This window comes from Monomorium pharaonis, chromosome 4 (assembly GCF_013373865.1).
Source record: "Monomorium pharaonis isolate MP-MQ-018 chromosome 4, ASM1337386v2, whole genome shotgun sequence".
In the NCBI taxonomy this organism is placed as follows: Eukaryota; Metazoa; Arthropoda; class Insecta; order Hymenoptera; family Formicidae; genus Monomorium; species Monomorium pharaonis.
In genome coordinates this window covers 24,634,970-24,656,952 of record NC_050470.1, presented here as the reverse complement: position 1 = coordinate 24,656,952, position 21,983 = coordinate 24,634,970, and the positions used below count along the sequence as shown (strand labels likewise).

At 33.4% G+C, this 21,983-nt stretch overlaps 1 protein-coding gene and 1 long non-coding RNA gene across 14 annotated transcripts in view; one reads left to right on the top strand and one right to left on the bottom strand.

The window, feature by feature from the left end:
- The first annotated feature begins 848 nt into the window (after window positions 1-848).
- On the top strand, window positions 849-6,259 carry LOC118645421. The gene is made up of 2 exons (XR_004963113.1): window positions 849-886; window positions 2,533-6,259. It is a non-coding gene; the product is annotated as an uncharacterized LOC118645421 (long non-coding RNA).
- The window catches only part of LOC105837722 (multiple C2 and transmembrane domain-containing protein), a 34,585-nt gene continuing 16,136 nt past the window's right edge, over window positions 3,535-21,983 (bottom strand). For 5 of the 13 annotated variants that reach the window (XM_028194637.2, XM_012682743.3, XM_012682744.3 and 2 more), the window contains 8 exons: window positions 16,841-17,004; window positions 15,801-16,206; window positions 14,679-14,821; window positions 14,155-14,514; window positions 13,655-13,784; window positions 12,367-12,543; window positions 10,869-11,194; window positions 3,535-10,340 (listed from right to left, as the gene is read on the bottom strand). In XM_028194637.2, the coding sequence (XP_028050438.1) occupies window positions 10,241-10,340; window positions 10,869-11,194; window positions 12,367-12,543; window positions 13,655-13,784; window positions 14,155-14,514; window positions 14,679-14,821; window positions 15,801-16,206; window positions 16,841-17,004 (1,806 nt within the window). In that variant the 3' untranslated portion in view covers window positions 3,535-10,240. Of the gene's footprint in view, window positions 10,341-10,530; window positions 10,795-10,868; window positions 11,195-12,366; window positions 12,544-13,654; window positions 13,789-14,154; window positions 14,515-14,678; window positions 14,822-15,800; window positions 16,207-16,840; window positions 17,005-17,326; window positions 21,007-21,983 lie in introns of those variants that run through there. The other 8 variants (XM_012682739.3, XM_028194640.2, XM_028194641.2 and 5 more) reach the window with 8 other exon arrangements.

Genomic DNA, 21,983 nt, shown 5'->3' with positions numbered 1-21,983 from the left:
CTGAAATTTTCACGCGGGCACTCCACTGGAAAGTTACACCGTGTGTAATGATTATAGCCGGTTCATCCAGTTTACGCGATTCTATCTGACGGATCCAGATCGAGTACGTGTATCGAGACAAATGGCCAGCCTTTCTACGTGATCACCTGTCTCCAATTTTCTTTCAGACCTAATGGTTCTCTTAAACTTTCATCGGGAGCAATCATCATTTTATTTTAACGCGAGCAATCGGTAAATTTTGATCTGTGCACACGTGGATATCATTTTATTTCTAATGATGAATAACTTGACAACTGAAACAAATTATTTTTAAATGTAAACATCGTACGTGATTTGACTTAAATTTATTTTATTAAAAATAAGATAGTACAAATAAAATAAAGAGTACATATATATATAGTTTAATATAACATATTAAAATGTATATAATATATAAAAATTGTGCATGTGTAAAAAGATATAATAAAAATTTCCGTGATAATTTATAATAAAATTATAAATTCATGACCGACAAATATATATGTTTGTTAACAAATTTTGCTAGACCGGGTGAGACGAATAGAGACCGTGAGAGACGGGGAGAAACCGGGAGAGACGGGGAGAGACCGGGAGAGACGGGGAGAGACGAGTAGAAATAGGGAGAGACGGGGAGAGACCGGGAGAGACGGGGAGAGACCGGCAGAGACGGGGAGAGACGGGAAGAGACCGGGAGAGACGGAAAGAAACGGGGAGAGACCGGGAGAGACGGGGAGAGACCGGGAGAGACGAGTAGAGACGGGAAGAGACGGGGAGAGACCGGGAGAGACGGAGAGAGACCGGGAGAGACGGGCAGAGACCGGGAGAGACGGGGATAGGCGAAGAATGTTTCTATTGTGTTTAAATTAAGGTAATAAGAAAAATAAAGATGACTTTTATTTTATTGAAAAAAAGGAACTTATTTAAAACAGTCTTTTGAATGGATTTCTAAATCCATGGCAGCTTTTAGAAAAAAAAGTTAGAAGTACGTGAATAAATGAATATTAGATTTATTAAAGATAGATAAATGCTTATTCAAAAATAAAATAAAAAGAGCAACAGTAAAGCAAGGCTTTTGAAAGTTAAACAACGAAAGCAAAGAAAATTTGAAAAAAAACGTAGCATAAGAATAGAGAGCCACAGCAACGCGTGGCAGGGCTAGTTTATAATAAAATTATAAATTTATGACCGATATATATATGTTTGTTAACAAATTTTGCTGAAGCTATAAAACAAAGGCTAAAATTATTAAATTTGTAAAAAGATGCTACAATGGATTAAAAAGTAATGTATAATAAAAAAAATATTCTATCATGTTTATGTGTGTCGGGCCAATGAACGTTTATGATCTTTAACGATGCTCGTTTTACGAGAAAGTGGTAAGCGGCGTATTTATCGATCCACTGACGCTTGGTCATCCATGCTCTCCCAATGAGGACCCAAATCCGACCGGTCGGTTAAACGTGGCCTCGACTTTCACCTTCGTACAAGGTCTAGGACGTCGCTTACGATTATTATCTTATTCTTGATGACGGGCCGGTTATTTTTATCTCTATCACGCTTAAAAGCAATAATTATATATGTTGTAAGAAAAAAACAATACTTTTTTGCAACATGGAAAAATTCAATTTTTAACAGAGAAATTTAAATAAGCTAAAAAAAAGAAAATACATTTTTCATATTTTGGCTTATATTTTTGATTGCAAGAATAATGAAGGGTTTCTTATAAAAATCAAACATGTCTAGAAACTTTTTATTTTATTTAAAAAAAAATATATTAAAATTTAAAATATTATTTTTACACTTATTATATATTCATAGAAAAATTACCATATTTATAAAAAAGAAATACGAAAGAATATTTTTGAGCAATTTGTAAAATGTTTGCAAATAAAAAAATAAAATTATTTTACTTTATATAATATTTTAATATTTCCTTCTTTATTAATATTATACAAAGAAGTAAATGTAAAATATTATAGGATAAGTTAATAAATTAAATTTCTGGAAGAATTAAATCCTATTTTTTAAATCCGCAAGATTCTATTTTTTCTTTAAAATAAGAACTTAAAATATCAATCAAAGTCTACAATTTTGTTCTCATTTCTATTATATGTCCAGAAAAAGGTTTCATATTTACAATAAACCATTTTTTAAATTAAGAAATTTTCTTGTTTCCTGAACATTTAATTTTTTGGACTTGTTCAGTTTTTGTAAGAAATCCCTCAAAAATATCCTTAGAGAAATTTATATGAAATTGAAGACAAGAAATACACTTAATTTGTAAACATCTTCATAAATATGTATTTCATTTAGTAAATATAAATCACAAGTGTCATAAGATAGTTAAAAACTGAAACATTTCATTAAAATCTACTTTACATTAGGACTTTTTATACGATTACTTTCGCATCACGTCGAGCATGACATGTCATTAACAGCGTGGCGCCGCGTTATTCGAAAAAGGATTACCACGACCCGGTACATTCCGGTAAAAGCTTTTAAATTTTGTTTTAGTTGACGGGCGCGGTTTTACTTTCACCGTTCGAGTGCTGGCGGCATTCTTCGACGGCGCAGCGCGTGCACCTTTCTTGCCTCTCTTTCTTCGGCGACGGTTATGGAAAGTAAACCGCGTCTGACACATCGGGGTCGCAAAAAGGATGTAGGGTGACGGAACTGCGAAATAACGCGTAAGCGGCCGTCAAGGATAACACGGCTGTTTCCTACTTGTGTAATCTCCGCCCGGGCTGGAAAAATCTTACGGGTGCAACACGCACGTGTGACGTGTTAGCTCACGTAGCGTAATACATTAATGATAAATGGAATGAAAAATTGCACGAATTATTTGTAAGTGTGTGCAATCGCGCGCGAAAACATTTTTTTCTTCGTTCACGACTGTACGAGGATGCAATCGTTTTATCGCAATGCGATGAATCAGCTGAAGCTCGTATGCAACGTTAAATTTGGTGATTTTTTTCTTATCTACACGAAAAGAACAGTTTCGCTAAAGTATTTAAAAATTTAGTTGACTACAGATCTGAAAGTAATTTTGCTAGATCAAAATAATTATGTAGAACGCTCAAGCTGGTGGCTACAATAATTAAAGCTTTTTATATGGTATTGCTTGCTCATTATTGATTGAAAGCTCATTGTTTCATAATTATTTTCATGACAACAAAACTAATTTTAGATCTATGTTGAGTTAAATTTTAGACACTTTAGCAAAATTATTCTTTCCGTGCATCTATTGCTATAAATCAGACAACAAAATGCAAGATTGCGGAGTAGAATCTTGTTAAAAGATCTTATCGATCTCTTACTTTTTTTTTTAATCTTGCCATTTTCTAAACGCCATTTTATATTTAACTTTTTAGAGTGTGGGAACCTTTTTCCGAAGACATACAAGATGTTCGCGTAACTTTATCACTGTAAGGGGTTTGAAAGGTGATGATTGGCGCGTGAAAGGAAGCGAGTTTAAAGGGTAGGTAGCACGAAGAGAAGAGCATAAAACGGCGGGTGGATATTAAAAGCTTCGTTTATTTCTCAATTTCTTGTATCCCTTTTCATATTATGAATATAATAACGATTCTTATCACGCTTTGTCGTAAGTATCTTATCATCGGAACATCGAGAACGTTGGTCGAGGACACCGGCGTGAACTCGATCGACGTCACGCATTCGCGTTTTCCGCTCTGCGCCCAATTCCAATTGTGGCGCAATTAACGAGCCCCATGTCGATCGAGTTCTTCCGGAAAGGCTTAAACGTAACCTTCCGCCTCGATACGTACTCCCTTCGCTCACTATTAGATCGACGATCGAATCACATTTGCGTTCTCTATCTAAATTCCTTAAGTATCTCTGTCTCTCATCGATTAGGAAGTAGACAAACGTGTGCGGAGCGTTTTTCGACTGACTTAAGCGATCTATTTGCGGCCAGCGTAATTCAGGAAAACGTACGCGACCCTCGTAAATGTTCGCGATTCTCCCATATCTTCCCCTTAATGACTAAACACCCGAATGAAGATCGAAATAACACACGAAGAAACCGGAGCATGCAAATTCGAACGTGCGCGTGTGTACGTATGTATGTATGTATGTATGTATGTGTACGTATGTATAAGAGTGTCTGTTGCATGTCTATAAGCTGTTCTCTAAGAAGATGCATATTGATAATACGAACGTGTCTTCCTCAGACACAGCCGTTTCATTTTGAAAAGATATTTTTTTAGACTAAAACAGAGCAAATGAAATAGGAGGGCTTATTTTTCGCTCAAACTGTCTTAAATCCATACTTTCAGAAATTAGTGTTACAAAGCTGTGGAAATTATTATTACATAAAATATTATAATTCCACAGCTTCATAATAGCGTAACCTTTTAATATCGAATTTATTTACTTTTTGATAAGGATGTAAGACAGTTTGAAAATAAGCTCTTTAATTTGAAACTTGGAGAATCGACAGTTAAAAATTTACTAATTTTGAGTTACTAATTTTTAATTAAATCTTTCTTTGTTTAAAAATTTAATTTGAAAATCAACAGATTATCGAAATCTGATGTAGTAATTTAAAGTAACGATATGTAAACTGTACAAATTACACTTTTGTGCTAAGATTAAACATTTTGACCTTCGATTTTTTTCAAGAATAGAGCTTTACTGTTGATCTGAAGCATATTACATGTGTATTCTTGTGTCGCTCGTATTGCAGCTTGTATTTTGAGAAACAATAAGACAATAAAATGGAAAACAAACAGCTATGTATCGATCGTGGAAAGAGGATAAAATCTTAAAATCTGTGGAAGTACAAAATTGGAAGAGTAGAAAAGGACTAGGAATAGTTAAAAATCGAGCTCAAAATTTGTGAAATGTTCACTGCATATTTGCAATGATATTGATTAATATTGACGCTATATTTCAGCACAGGTACCGTTTTTGATAATTAAAATCTATCATATTCCTCCTTTTATATTTTGATACGAATTTAGATAACTAATCTGAGTAAAGTGTATATATGGGGATAAAATTGGTATACAAATTAATTTATGAAAATATATTGCATCCCTTTATATGATTAAAATATGTGAAATAACATCTGCGTTCAGGGTTTACAGTGAGACTATTTGGCAAGAGAATACAATACTATTTAAGCTGTAGCTTAGTAATTTTTAATTAAATTTTTGTTACTTTTTAAGGAAGCATTTGCGAACAAGCTGAAGCTTTTCCACTTAGAATTTCTTATTCAATCCCACTTTCCCTTCATTACACTGTAGGTAAAATAAAATATATAATTTCTTATTCGATCTCACTTTCCCGTCATTACACTGTAGGTAAAATAAAATAAAAAATATTTTGCGCATTAATTATAGCATTTCAATTATAAAAGAAACAATTTTTATAAATCGAAACGATCTTAAAGTTATATTGCTCTTTATGATTTGTGACATTAAAAAATAAATAACAGTATAGAAAATACTAAATTTTAAACTTTCAACTGTAATTAACTTCGAATAAGTACACTTGCAGTGATATAACGTTTAATGGGAATAAAGGAATGTAATGAGTATCGCGATTAAAAATCAAATAATTGGTTAAGATTAAACAGAAACCTGAGAAAAGATATATAAAGTGGAAGCTTGAGAAATGATTCAAGGTATCTTGGATGTTTATGTTTCGTTATTCGTAAAATCGTATATGTTCGTTGACTAGATGATGTAATGCCCAGTCTACAATGAGTCGTTGGTCGTTGGTCGTAAGAAATTTAACCAATCACAGTTGATCTTAGAGAAGAATAACCGAACATAATTGGTTAAATTTCTTACGACCAACGACCAACGACTCATTGTAGACTGGGCATAAAGCTTTGTAATAATACATAATATTGTAATATGTAACGTATTTTTAGAACTCGCCCCTTAGGCCTTTAATAACGAAAAAAGTAACGCGGTGTGTGCACAGGTCCCATAATCACTGGATATCCTATAACCGCAGTTTCTTTGGTTCATTTGGAGATTTTTCCTTAGCGAGAATATCGAAGGAAATCGTTCTTTACTTTATTTAATCGCACGTTTTCGATCTTTAACGTTGGATAGTTTCATATTCAAATAAAAATCCTATTAATTATTTATTCTCCACTTTTGAGAAGCTGAGCGAGAGGAATATGTTATTTTTCTATCCCGAAATTTCATCCGCTAGAGGTTCTTTCAATAGTTCAATAATTCAATTGTTAAAAAAAAAAAAAAAAAAACTACAAGTAGAATCGATATTTTCATCGACAGGAAAAATCAGTTCCAAAATAGCCAAGGACTTTGTAAGAACAATCTGAGAAAAACGACTGACGGTTGTTGCATATCCTGTATGTTATGTAATACGTGTATATACGTGTAAATGTGTGTGGAATAAATGCGCCCCGCGTTGTGCTCCATAACGAGAGTCTCAATGCTGTGCCGGAAGGATCATCGAGGCGCTTATATAGCATGAGAATGAGTAAGTCGAAGATAAAAGACTTGGAAAAAGACGTATGTACGGTGTGTGTATGTATTTGTGTGTATGTGTGACGACTATAGTATACAATTAGAAAAGCGAAAAATGGATCAGCGATATACCCTCTCTTTCTTTCATTCTTTCACGTTCTTTCATACTTCCTCTCTCTTTCTTTTTCTCGCGAACCGGCCACAAATCGATTAAAATTGCGACTAGAAATAAATATTCATACGCAGTATTCGCCTTTTCGAGCAAATGCATTTGCACAACGAGACTGCGGTCGCCGAAGTGACATTTCGCAGAGATGTTTGCCGCATATATTTATTAATTAACACGTTCTTCGACATATTTGTAAATACGATGTATTCCAAAATCCGAATATTTTCTCAATCATAATTTTCTCCATCAATGTATAGAGATCATCATTTGTTGTAACTTTTCAATTTATAAAACATTTTTGAATTTTAAATGAAAATTTTAATAAAGCTTGATTGAAGCTAATTTTGTTAAATGTCTTTCCTGAAATGTAGCTCACAAATATTTTTAACTGTTTGTTATTCTAAATATATTACTTGAATAATATTACATTTGTCGATTTCATTGAGGAAAAATTTATTTCAAATTGATTGAGAAATTGTAATAAAGAAAACATTCGGGTCTGTATCTGCATTGTTGCGAGATATTCAAAATTTTTGAAAAACTGATATTTGTATTTATATGTATATTTTATTTATATAGTTTTAGATATGCAATGTCATTATTGTATATTGTTCTTGAATATTTTTCAAAATCTCTTAATAGAATTAAACAGATCACAATCGCATTATAATATCCACGTCGAACCAATAAAATGTGCTATATATTTAACTTATCAAAATAATTTTGAAATTTTTAGTTATATATTATTTATGCAATTAACGGTAATTCTTATTTGGACAAATAAAATAAAAATAAGTATTCTAATTTTCTGGCAAAGCAATTCAATTATAAGATAATATTATTTTTTAACTAAATATTACCAAATATTACGTACGAGAATAAGTAACTGTCCGTAAAATAACACATAGAAATACTAGTGCAAGTAATAACAGTATTTACCAGTGTAATTGGCTTGCAAGGATAAAATTTATGTTCTGAAACTGCCTTAAATTTACACCTCTGAAGAACGGAATGCCTTTAACATATGTTTGTAATAACGTAGCGAGTGATATATTCTTCATTTTCCGAATGTAAATTTAAGATAATATGCATATAAACTCTTGCATATAGACTGCTAATTAGACTTCCACTAAAAACTTACTGGCATGTTACGACGTGTTATAATACGATAGGTATCTTCAGTTGTTTCATATATCTCTACCATAGTTTTGTCAATTTAGAACGACATAAAGTATTAACACAGAAATGAAATGCGCACCGAACAGAAAAAAAAAGTTAGGTCAACGACAATTGCATAACCGCATGTTGAAAAGGCATGTTAAAATCGCTAATCGTAATAGCAGCAGTACAACAAACTTGTTTCTCCGCGCGATAAGAAAACAGTTGCACAGATTTGCATGTCTCTTAACGTTATTTAACCGCGTGTCTTTGCAAATGCCAAACGCCATTGTAAAATACACGCGCCGTGATTTAGGTAAGTTCTAGTTGAAAAGGCTTTTCTCGCAACAACGATTTTCCTCGCACACAAGTTACCGTCATATAAGTAATACGCGCTTTCCGTCTCTTTCTCTTTCTTTCTCTCTCCCTCTATCTCATCTTATCGGGTAAAAACTGTGCGTTGGAATAAAAACTTAAGTAACGTCAGACGCTTTAGAAGAGAACCATCGCACGCAACGTATGTAAGTACGCCTAATGCGATTTTGCAAAACCGCATGCGCGAATATATTGAGTTAACGCGGAAGTTTCGCCGTGTGTTTCTTTCTAAGCCCCTTTGCGTCTCTATAAAATTATTACTTACAAATACCGCAACACAATTCCTTTCGTTTCAATAGTTTTAGCGGACATTTCGTGGAGTCCCCGCAAGTAATTTAGAAAAGCTAACCCTTTGCTACCTATAAGAAAAGCGTGACTGAATTAACTTGAAATCCACTATAATAATCCTTTCGCGAAGTTACGTGTACTTTCTGCGGGAACTCTAGGACGATTGTGTCCTGGAAAATATATTTTTTTTTTTACTGGCTCTTACATCTCTCTATCCCTCATAATAGTTTCTAATTGCTAACTAACAACACCGATGGACGAAACAATTGACGAGCGTTCCCCTAAGGGAAATATCATCGCATTTTGTTTAAATGTCTAGCTTCATTAATTTATCAATTTTTTTAAGAACACACGTTCCATGCTCTCCTTGATATGCTCGAAACGTGGCTCTCACTTTTAACATTGAATACTTTCAAACTTGCCTATGCCTCCTTTTATCACTATCCTTCTCTCTGTTTATTACTTAGGAGATCATCTTAAAGAAATTATTGTATTCTTCTTGTCTGAATCGTATGACCAGAAAAGAAGTTACTACTTAATTGATTTAATTTGAAATTGAATTTTAAGAAAACTAGTTTCTTCTTGGCTGTTTGGCTTTACAAATAATGAATTAATGGCTGGTTGGTCTTTAATTCATTATTTCTGTTTTTTGCATATTTAAATAATTCAATTAATAAATCTTTTAAATACCTATTCTTACTTTTTTTACTTTTATATTTCTATGAATCTTGAAGTGTCTCTAAATTTACTTCTTAAATTGTTGTATTTTTAGAGACTCGACTATAGAAATATCGCACGTAATTATGCAGTCTGTCAGAAGTGATTATAATATAAAAAAGTAATATGGAAGAAGTTAAAACGTTATGCAATTTTTTCTTCACTGATCATGGTGTTACATTAATCACATATCATTAACATAGAGATCCAGACAATTCGAATAGGAAGCGCTTACTATCGTGCGTTTACATTAAAAAATTTTATGTAATAGTTTTACTTTCAATTTATTCAATGGAAGAGAAGAAAAGTATTAATTATGGTCAAACGTTTTAAAAAACGACAACAATAAAATCCCCAAGCTACTGCGGAAAAGAAACGACGTGATCACATAATTCGTTATATCATTATAATTAATTGTAATGACAATGGCAATTTGTCATTTTAATATACAATATATGTTATATACATTGTCAATGCATTAGGTATAATTCTACAACGTGTTTTACATTCTGTATAATATCTTACAATATATATTCCAATACATAATTGCGTCTTTTTATAGCTTCTTTTATTGTGATACACTCCGAGATGCATCACATGATCATCAATCGTTTGTTTATGACCGCAGTGCTTAATATTTTATCCTGTGCGTAAAAGTCTCTTCTTCTCATCATGGCGTAACAAATGTACATCCAAAGTAAATTTAATTTTTCGGCGTTAATGTTTTTCGTTATTCATAATTTTTACATTATTATTATTTTTCCTCTCTCTCTCTTTCTCTCTCTCTCTCTCTCTCTCTCTCTCTCTCTCTCTCTTCTCTTTTTTCCTTCGAGGCACACCACGTGCGATACCTTCGCTAACGACTGACGTTAGATTCGAGGCTCTCACGACCGAGGGAGGATACAAAATGAACGAATATTCAGTCTACGTTAGTTACATCCGTATTTTCCGCTGATCCTTTTCGCTGTCGCAACTTCCGGCGCAGCAGGACCGATTTAAGGATACTGGATGACCTTGGACCCGCGACATCCGGCCGCGGGATATTCTGCTACGCCGCCTTGTGTCTCTTTCTCTGCTCTCTTCGCGCCGCGTTCGAACTGGGACTGCCTGAACTACTGCAATCCGCCGTCGGCACGGGTTTTAGTTCTCTGTAAAAGTACATGCGTTATGAAGGATCCGTTCGCGATCTTTCGTAAAATTGAAAGCGACAAGCGATGCAAGTAGTGGCCGCGAAGATACCATGAAGTTCCGCTGCTATGGCATTTTATGAGGAAGAATGTTGCTTTTAAAAAACGTACTGTATTAATATATATTTCTTAAATAGACAAGTGTATATTCTTTTCTTCTTTTTTAAAAATAACATTGAAAATTGCTTAGTTTTCCATTTTGCAAACATCTCAAATAATATTCAAATAAAGTTATATATAAATACGTAAAGACCGATGACTTTCGACTCACTTCTTCCAGCTTCTTAAACGCAGAAATATTAAAATATAAAATTATATGATTCAGTTTGAATTTATATTTAATAATCATGAAACCAAAAACGTCAAACCATATTACACTCGAGTTTCTCGAAACATTTTCACAGACGTTTTACATCTATAAGCGAAAAAATGCGATTAATCTCAACAAACGATGATACGCGCCGTAATATAATAGAGTTAATTACTCACCTATAATTAAGTAATTCTTCGTCGTCAGGCACTCTGGATATAAGATCGAGGAGCTCGTTGTTGGGCACGGAGTGAGGCCTGAGGATTTTCTTAGAGAACTTATTGACTCCCCAGGCAAGGATTAAATATCGAATCGGAATTAAATAAAGTACGACCGCCGCGCCAATCGTCAGCAGTATCGCCAAGTAGCTTAAATAGGGAATTGTAAAGTTGAAGAGATTCTTCACCCTCTCGCAAAGACTAGCCAGATAACCGATCGAGTTCTGGACTGTTTGCGTCACCTCTTGAATCGCCTGTAAACGCTCCTTCAGACTTTTCTTCTCCTCCTGAAAATTCGTTATATGTTAGTAGATAGAACTTTTTAGATGTTATTTGAACATCAAAAAAATACTAATTTCTAAAATGTTATTTAGATAATAATAATTTAAACTAAGCCACTTAAGAGTAAATAAGAAAAGCGCTAATTACATTCGAGGCTGGATCTTGATGATGTTTTAATAATATTTTATATGTAAATCATTTATGCATTTTCAGTTTTATAAGTTGAGCGCCGAACACAGAATCGTGACTATGTTGAACAAAAAAATTGAACTTGAATCGTGACTATGTTGAACAGAAAAATTGAACTTGAATCGTAATCATAAATTGAAGCTAGAAAGAATATTACAAGCTAAATTTACCGCTAATTTTAATACTAATGCTACAAGCAATTTAGAACAGAATTTATTAGTAAAGAATTTATTGCGAAAATTATTATCCCAATTAGGAACGTTATTTAAATTTTTCTAAATTTTTTAAATTCTAGTTACTCCCAAAATTAAATATCAGAAAAGATACCTAATGAGTAGACAAAAGTATAATTAAACATTAAAAATATAAAATATAGAGAAAAATTGAAAGTTAAAAGAAAAACATTTGGGTAGTTAAAAAACTCTAATTATATTTAATATTTTGCATTGATTGAGTTTCATACAACATGATATCTAAATGATTTTGTATCTTATCTAAATATTATAATACGATGAATACATTAAATTTGTATGACGGAATTATGCTGTTGCTTGTAAAGATAACATCTTTATCCACATATTGTAATTCAAAGAGCGTAACGAGATACATAGAGCAGTCAGTCAACGGCGGCGCTTAATTCTGAGAGCACGCACACACTTCGGCTTAGTTCTAACATAAGAGCAACTAATCTACGTTAATTAATTGCATAGGTTAAAGGTAATAGCGGTAAATTTATTGGATGGATCACGGCGCACAAGTGAGAATTTGCCATATCACTAGATCTTTTATAAATTCAATAATGGCTACGTGCACCATCAATGAATCGCTGCAAAAAGTTTTCGCAGCATTACATGATTATCGTCTAAATATATCGTATTTTTTAAACATGTTTCATTTTTTATGAAACTTTCACGAAGAAAGAAAACCGTGATTTCTAACGCGATTAATCTAAGCATTTTATATATTTTTTAAATATGTAGTAACTCACTTTATCCTTGTCGTCCTCATCATCATCATCATCTCCGGGCGTTGGTGGACAATCATCGGATCCGATCTCAGCGGCGTGATCTTGAAACTGGGAAGTTGCATAAATTAAAGGTGCGCCCGTCACCACAGCGACCTGTCCGCAAATCCAATGATTGAACCCGCTCCTCTCGCCGCTAAGCTGATAGGTAGCAAAGAAATTCGACATGCAGCATTGCCAGTAAAGAAACGAAGCGTAGATAACTTGAGCTTATGCAGGATGGGTTATATTAAAATGTATAAAGTAGATAATGAAAACGTACAAAGATTATAAATATACAAACGTGCTTATTTTTTGTGTTAGTTAGGATATTATAAAGAATAGTTTAGAATAAATAATTGATTGTTAATCGTATTATTTCGCATGAATCCATTTTAATTATTTTTAGTTTTAAAAACAACAACTCTCCAAATATTATGCCTTTAATACTTTTTGAACTCTAAAAGTTTGTTTCTCTTTTGCTAAGAAATTTTCATTTAAAAAAACTTCATTATACGATCTTATTGTAATTCCTTTATTACAATGTTTGTTTATACAGAAAAAACATTTTAAAAAACGTTATTAACATATATATAGAAATATTTATATCTCTAAATTTGAATGCACTAAATACAAACCATAGCAAAATTAAATATGATAACCATGCACAATTTATTCGGTCTTAATGATTAATGATTTTAGTGATTTTAGTAAGAAATGAAAAGAAAAGAAAATATTATGAGAGTTAATTTTTCTACGAAATTACACCATAAATACGAGACGTTTTGCATATGTAAGGTCTTGAAATGGACTTTTAAATAGGATGTGAATATTCGAGAAGTATATGCATTATTACCAGGTGATGATACCAACGCTCTTATTATCGTACATATTTATGGTCGATGGGTCAACGGGAGACAATAGGGGGAGCGAAGAATAAAGACTAAAGAATCAAAAATAGACTTTGAATTAAAGAACAGAAAGCGTTTCATAGCATAGCGATTAATAATTGGAACGATTCAGAATGATGTGCCAGCAATGAATCAAGTTTTAACTTACATAAGAAATCGCAAACATTAAAGTTTTAAATTTTACAATCTGATGCATATCAACATGCAAAACTCAATATCACAGTTTTGAAGACCAGTGATCAATAATGATGTTTAATTGTTTCACATAAAATGCCACGGTCATATTAATTAATTTAAAATATAGATATACAAAAGAGTGCAAGATTAAAACTTCAATAAAATCAATAGCAAAAGTGACGTACCAGATAATACTTTAGAAGGATCAATAATGCCACGCCCGGTATCATATATGGCTCGAAGTAGTAACATCCAAGAATAAAAATGACCAGAGCGAAGATGCTCCTCATCTTGCTTTCCCATTCCCAGCAGCTCCTAACCGTAAGATAAAGTGGAAAAATAGTATCATAAACAGTAGCAGCATAAACAGCAGCGACATAAGCTATAGGCTCTATTTTAGTTCCATCTAAAACCTTTCTTGCCAAAAAGCATAAAATACAAAATTCTTTAGATTATATCTTTTGGCAGGATACTTGTCATCCGGTGAAAGAAAACTTAATTAATTTTCTTAATTTCGATCTAAATTCTTGATTTCGAGCAGAAAAGTAATTTTTTTTTAGATCCCTATCGTAACTTTCGCTTCTAATAAAACTATATTTGTTTGGGATTTTACATGTCACACCGGACTGAAGGGAAAAGAAATTAGATCTTCAGTAATACAAATAAAAGTTAAAGTCACACTCACTGTATGTATTTTCCTATGTCGATAAATATTACGATGATAGCTTTGAGCCTGAGGACATTTCGCAGAAAGACTTGTCTTTTGAATTTCACTTCCGGCTCCATGTATTTTTTTTCCTTTGGATTAAGCGTCCGAACGCACGCTCTGAACACGTTCCATATGACGGTCATTTCTAAAAGAATCTGAGGGCAATTGCCCTTCGCGCGGCCCCTCAATTTCTTGTCCTTCAACGCGTACCATCGTTTTTCGCCGTTACGAATTTTTAATAACGGTATCGCTACCTTCCCAAGAAACTCCACTTTGTGATCACGATCTTCATCGTACACCGTCACTTCCAGGACAGAATTGATATCCTTTACGTTGCTGTAGAAACAAGAAAATTTATTCTCGATTGCGCATAATCAACGTGGGCTGTGTGACTCTCGTTTCTGATCATGCCCGACTTTTTGTTACTTAACTTTTTGTTATTTAACAATGCGTTAATAACTGTATGAAAAATGATTAACAATATTTCGATTATAACTTACAAGGTGAAGATTTTCTGCCAATTTGGCGCGAGAGTTTTATATTCCGTTTGCGTTTGTAATCTAGAATTCACGAGCTCTAAAACGCAGAAAGGATCACTTTTACCACCAAGATCAGCAGCTGCAAGACCCTGCGCACGATATACCTATAAATAAAAGATGAATTAATTTACAAACAGACCATAATATAAAATTTATTTTAAAATTTGTTAATTTATTTTAATTTATTGGTGCAACGGCCTTAAGAAAAAAAAGATTATATTTTTTAAATTAAATTATGGAAATTGAGAAGAGATACAGTTATATTTGAAAAAAATTACTTAATTTGAAAATTATTTTTATTAATGAAAATAGTTATCACACTGACCTCAATTATTTTATATATTTCTAATAATAAAAATCATGTGATTGTGATAATCGTGATTGTGTAAATAATAATAATTTCAGTACAATTTAAATTCTGTCTTTTCATATCGTTTTCATATCGAGACACATTTTAAAACTGTTTTTTAAAAATTGAAAAATTTTTTTTTCGAGAAGACCTTTTGGATAATTAGTGCCTAATGTAAAATTTATTATGTCAACCCACACAAAAAAAGCGACATACTTTTTATTCAACGATCGAATAAGCTTTATTAATTCATAACGTTAAAAAGTCAATCCGAAATAAGTGTCATAATATTGAATAGAAAAGCAGGCTCTTCAGCTTTGGTATGATAACATTTGCATGTTATATACAATTTATGATAAAAATTATTATTTCATAACGTAATAAGTCTATTATTATGAATGTATTACTATCATTATTATTATGGAGCGTATTCATAATTTATGTCGCCAAATTTTAACAGTGTACTTTGCTCGTCGGACAAAATTCTACTGCAGACAAATGAGTTTATAATTCGATAAAGATGGGTTTTCATATCTATAAATATATCAGAACTTTGCTTCGTTCTCGACATTTGACGTGAGCAGAAAGCTCAAAATTTCGGCGATCTATTTCAGGAACATCCTGTACGTTAATTATTACTGCTTCTCCTTGACGTTCTTCAAAAGTTAACACTTTAACATTAGCACGTTAGCTTACTATTGCGTTAGCAATTAATGCTAATAATTTTTAATTACCTTCACTGTCAGGTGACCTACGTCGCGTATCCTCTGCAAAGTGTTCATAATGGAATACCGTTGGATTAATTGTACGTGTTCCATTGGCGTTTCCTCGTGCACGGCCAAATCGCTGATTGTCTCGCTAGCTGTTGTGCCACTTATCGTCAAAAGTAAAAAGATATTGCCCGCACCATCCTCGAGTTCGCGCCATAGCCGATGCGTGGTCTCTCGTTCGAGAGTCGCTAGATCGATCACCGTTTTGCCCATTAGATCATCCTGATGACTTTTATCTCTGTCCCAAACCGTCACCTCCAACTCTTGTCCCAGATACGGGTCCTCGTAAAGATGAAGGTCAAACTGCTCCAGCCAAATTGGATTCAATGTTTTGTTAATCACTTTCGACTTATATTTTTCCGTGCCGAGTCTGCAAATTAGGATGCGAGAACTTTAGTTTTTATAGCGGAAGTTTAACCAACTGCAACTTGAATTGCTAATCTCTGATATTTCATTCCGCTTAATTTTACTATTATGTCAAGTACAGGCCAATTTACGTTCTAAATAAACGAAAAGTACAAATTCGCTATATTGCAGCATAATAAATTATAATATCAACGATATTAATTTATATTTATATTTGTAAACGTTAATTCATATTTTGATTATAAATGTTCAATAAACATATTAAATAGAATAATAAATTAGTAAGGAAATTAACAAATTATTTGAAAAATTAAAACAGCTTTTAAAAAGATTATCAATAAAGATTTAATAATACAAGTAAAAGTAAACTTTATCAAATTTAATAATAAACAGAAATGGTATGTATTGAGTAAATTTATAAGCTGATCAAATTAATTATTTTAATTATTTAAAGATAGAAAGATTGTTTAAGAATTTACGAGCGACCAGAGCAAGAAATGATTTGAAAGTGGGACAATCTAGATTTCTCTATTAAACAAATTAAAGATATCAAAAAATTTTTAACAAAAAAATTGTATCCGCCAATAATGGAATGATCAAGTTATGTATTTTATTTTGTAGTATTAAATTTTATGTACCGAAACTTCACGTAAGGATCCGACAAGCCATCTATATCCATCGGTAACAAATTCTTTGCCTCGACGAGGACAATTGTCACCACCGAACTCCATATCTGTGATTTCAGTCGTCTATTCACGTCCGCCAATCGATTAGTTCTCTGAAAATACTGCAATATGGGGCACTAAATAAAATTATCGCTAGACTAGACTAATGTAGAATTTGTACTACCTACAAAGCATAAGCTTGCAAATAAGAAACAATATAAGCAAGGCTATACTACGCGTATAATTAAATGCCGCGATTATTCGACTTCATTTTTTTTTTAATTAAAAAAGACTTTCAAGAAAAAATTTGTGGGAAAAAATTTGTTGTAGAATCGTTTCCTTGAAATTTCAATTTTGTTAAGTATTACTGTATTTAATGTATATTCGCGCTAAAAACTTTTATTTGATAATGCATCTGTGGACGTAGACTTGAAGAGAAAAATTTTTTATGGACTCTACTTTGTAGATTTCATCCATCTTCTCCTTCAGTTTTTCCAGCATATCGGGACGTTTGACTTCCTTCACTTCCAAAATGCCGGGATCGTTTGAGTTTTCCTCCCCATGTGTCACCTCAATCTCTTGTTTATTCAGCTGTGTGTTCGAACTCGTTGGCTCAGCTCTATCTGATTTTGGAGAAACAGCTCGATTTCGCAATCTTCGCCAATGTTCGGTCACCTTGCCCTCGATCTTCGACTCGTCGACTCTCGAGGTTCGCAGATTTTCCGTGAGTCTGCTCTCGATCTTCGGTTCCTCGCCCTCTTGCTTCGCCGGCGTGAACTTGAAATCATATGTAGATTCCGGCATAACTTCCTTTTTGATGTCCGTCAAGTTGTCGGATGCATCGTCAGGTTGACTGTGCGTTAACGAGTAGCTGGAAGAGGGTTTGCGGTGATCGGCGATCCATGTCTCAATCGGTTGCAACCATGTATGCTTCTCCAGTTTCTCCTCCCAGATTCGCTCCATCTGATCCTCCAATATCCTCTCTATCAAGTCCACCTTTCGCCTCAGAGAGTTACTTAACGAACCCTTCGCTTTCCGTTTCTTGATCGCGGACAGGCTTTCGGTAGACGGTCCTTCAGGCACTCGTGTCTTCGAAACTTCTATCATCGTCGATGCTCCCTCGAGCTCCGTGCTTTCGATAGCGCTTGAACCTTCCTCCGTAGTCGCAAAAGTCGCCTCGGCAAACAGCACTTCGGTTCGTTTCGCCTTCGGCGGCGGCTCTTCAGCAGCAAACGTTTGCCGAATCTTCGATTTGTCGCCCGCGACAGAACTCAATTCCCTCATGTTCTCCTCGCGTCGAATGTCCTCGTAAAAATTGCCATCTGACGCCAGGATGCCGGCGGCGTCGCTTCCCGCCTCGGCGAGGCTCCTCTCGGGTTCATGTTTTGATAGGGATCGATCCAGTTCCGAACCAACAGAGTGACGTCTCTCTGGTCGAGCCGCGCGGGGCTTCCGGCGTGAATTTTTGAGTGGCACCCCAATGCCGGATGATTGATCAGTAACTACCTCATTTACTTTATTAGACGCTACACCTCTGTCTGTCTTATTAGACGCGACATCGATCTTAGCCGCGCCGGAGTTCTTCGCTGACGTGACCATTGCCTCGGTCGCGACGTCGTCGTTCCCAGACGTGACATCAATTTCCGGCGTAACTTCGATCTTGGGCATAGCGTTAAGTTCACTCGCGACATTCGGTTTATTGTTAGATGAGAGATCTATTTCGGACGCGGTGGCCATTTTGGATGCGACAATTGCAGGCCGCGAGATTCGATCTTTCCTCTGATCAAATCACTTTTACATCTGTCGATCGCTATCTTCTTCGACGTAACATCGACTTCGAGTATCCTGTTGAGATCGGATATTGATCGAACGTATTATTGGCTTTAAATTCAAGGATGCACTTCCAGGGATACATTACATCTCTTTTATGCGAAAGTTACTCTTGCGAAATTGCTTGGAACGTTTCGTTTATCTTCTGCAAATAAGATGGTTAAATTTGTGGATATTTTCCTTCGTGGAAAACGTTTGTGTAATGTGTGCTATTTTCGTCGACGGTCTCGTTACAAATTCCTTCGTTTTCCTCGCTAATAAAATCACTGTGAATTCGTTGTCACTGTTCATTCGATTGGCTAGCATGTTTCATGGACAGGCATAACCAGTTCTCGGAGATGGTCTCTGTTGCTTTTTATTTCACAAATTCATTATGTTACGTCACTCAATATATTGCGATTCTTCATAAAAGTATTCAAGCATGTTGCATGAGAAAGATATTAGTCATATGATTGCATAATTTAACGGAAATATACGAATATCATTTAAACCCGATGACTCTGCATCTCTATATGATGTACAAAGAACCTGTAGATTTTTTTTCTAAATTAATATTTCTTAAAAGCTCAAAAGCTGAAAGCGTTAATTATGTTCAATTTCATATATCACATTTTTTAAATATATATGTATTATATTCAGTTTATTTTATTTATTTTTTTATATTTTAATATATTTTATATTACATTTACATATATTTATTTATATATATTTCTGTTTTTTTTTTATAAATTAACTTCACTATACACACTTTTTATAGCAAGATCTCACGAAGAAAGTAATATCTTACAGCAAGCACTCGAAACAGATAATTTGAAGAACTTCTCGCGCTGAAGCTCACTTTGCACTCGACCTATCATCAAGTCACGCGTAAAAGAAAAAAAAAAATGTGAAAGAAAAAGTGTCCATGACACATAGATTTACACACTGATTCACCTGTATCTTGTTTTAAAAAATCGTGCAAAGTGCAAATTTAAGTATTTCCTCTTGATGATTATAGTGTTCGATATCGGCCGATTAGCGCGGGTGAGTCACGGGAAGAGAAATACAGATAGAGTAATATAATTCGGTCACGTGTGTGCGTGGCCACAACTGTCGGAAGTCTCTTATCAAAAACAAAGGTGAACTCATTGCCAACGCACAATAGAATACATTTCCGAGCCGGCACGATTGTCGAATCGGCACCGCACTGATAAGCACGAAGCACTCGTCGGGCTCGCAAAGCAAGACGGCAAAAGTCCAACTACTAAGTTGGTTTTTCATCGGCAACCTGCGAAGCGTGCCGGCCAGCTGGGCCTTCTCCCTCTCCGCTCTTTCGCACTAGGAAAGCGATGTTATGTCGGCAAACATTGAGACATTGTGTATACATTGTGTTACGATGCCGTAACCGCGGAGCGCGATATTCACAACGCTGCGCTGTTCTCAACTTGTATAGAGAAAAAGATACATGTGTAGTGCAATGGGAAGTTTGTTTATGTAATGTGGGAGGGAAAAGAATGACTCATCTAATTATGTAGTATAAAGATATTTTTCTACATCTTTTCTTTCTCTCTATTTTAAAACCATTCTGTTTAAAGAATTAATATTACTTAATTAATCAGACTTAAAAGAATTTCAAGAAATACATGTAACTATCATACTCTATCGAATACTTCGTCGTAAATAAAAATAAAATATTAGCTTTTTTTAAATATCTTTTGGTTAATAATTTTATTCCATATTAAATATATTTACGTCTTTTTCAGTTTGCATTAAATATATCTTCGTAAATCTTTACTGAATCGAATTCTGAAAGAATAAAGCTCGGTTGCATTTAATAATAAAGTCAAGATTTTTTTTTTATATTAACGCAACCAAGTCGTTAATATCACATAAGAAATCTTATCTGAAAAAAAAAGATTGCTTCGGATTATAGCATCGGGTTACGGGACACATTACATGTGATATATGGGAATATATCACATGTCATGTATAGGCAGCGCATTATATACGCTTATCAGTCGACTTTATAGATACACAGAGTGTCCAATACCCAGCATATTTCCAACTACATATTATATCTGATAGTTCTTAGCCAGTAATCAATATTTCAATGAAAATATTGTGAGAGGTTATCATTTACGGAGTTATTAATTTAATAACTGTGTATTCATTTACTTGTATTTCATTCTTTATGCTCATTTTATTTCATTGACGTCAATAAGTACTTTCCAAGAAAAGATATATTAAAGAATTTAAAATTAAATTTTTAAAGAAAAAAGGAACAACATATATACAATATCTCTTTTTAAAAGTTAAATTACTATCTTTAAAAGCAGTGATTTGAAATAAATCTGAATTATACGCAAATTGTATCTAATATAATAATCAAGTTCTAAAAGAAATATTCCAATATGGAAAGAATAATTTTTCTAGAAGATCTGAAAATAATTATGTTGACATTATAAAAAAAAATTATATTAGACATTTAAGCTAGCTGCTAAAATATCAAAAGCTTTTGCAATAATATTATCATGCTTAAACATTTTTCTTACATAATGCTTATAATAATACCAAAGCACAAAATAATGTAAAACATCTTTGAAATCAGGTATTTAAAAAAATGTATAAAAATGTAGAAGAAAATTGTCAATACTCATAGGCCTTTTGACAGCATCCCCTTATTTAAAAAAAAATTAAACATTGCACTATATTGATACTAAGAACGTTCTACTTAAATACCTTAGATAATTAAAGAAATAAACGTTCATAGTTAATAAATTTATAGCTTTTTTCCATATAAAAATATGTCAAACATGAATTCTTCAGAATTTTCCACACCTGTAATGTAAATCCAAGTATATAAAAAATGCCTTATTCATGTGTATAATTTAGTTTACACTATACTACGTAAAAAGATGAATTTACATATTTAAACGTGTAGTTTAACACGTTTTATTGTTATACGGAAAACTAAATCAAATGAATGTAGTATTTTTAACACACTTAGATTTGCAATGCAACGTTTTTTATATAACTGAAAATTATGTCGGTCACGCTCTTATTAAAGACACGCTCTTATTAGACTGTATTTATCAAAAGTATTATTTGTGTTTTTATTTAGGACTAACACAAATTAAACTGTAAAATTAGACTGTAGCTTATGCAATTACGAAGTTTAGACTTAAGTGCAACTCATTTAGAATAAGTAAAATTTACACTTTACTATTTTAAATTTAAGAATTTTTAATTTCTAATGTTACTAAATCTTATATTAAACGATTCGATTGCGTACTACACTATTTTGTAT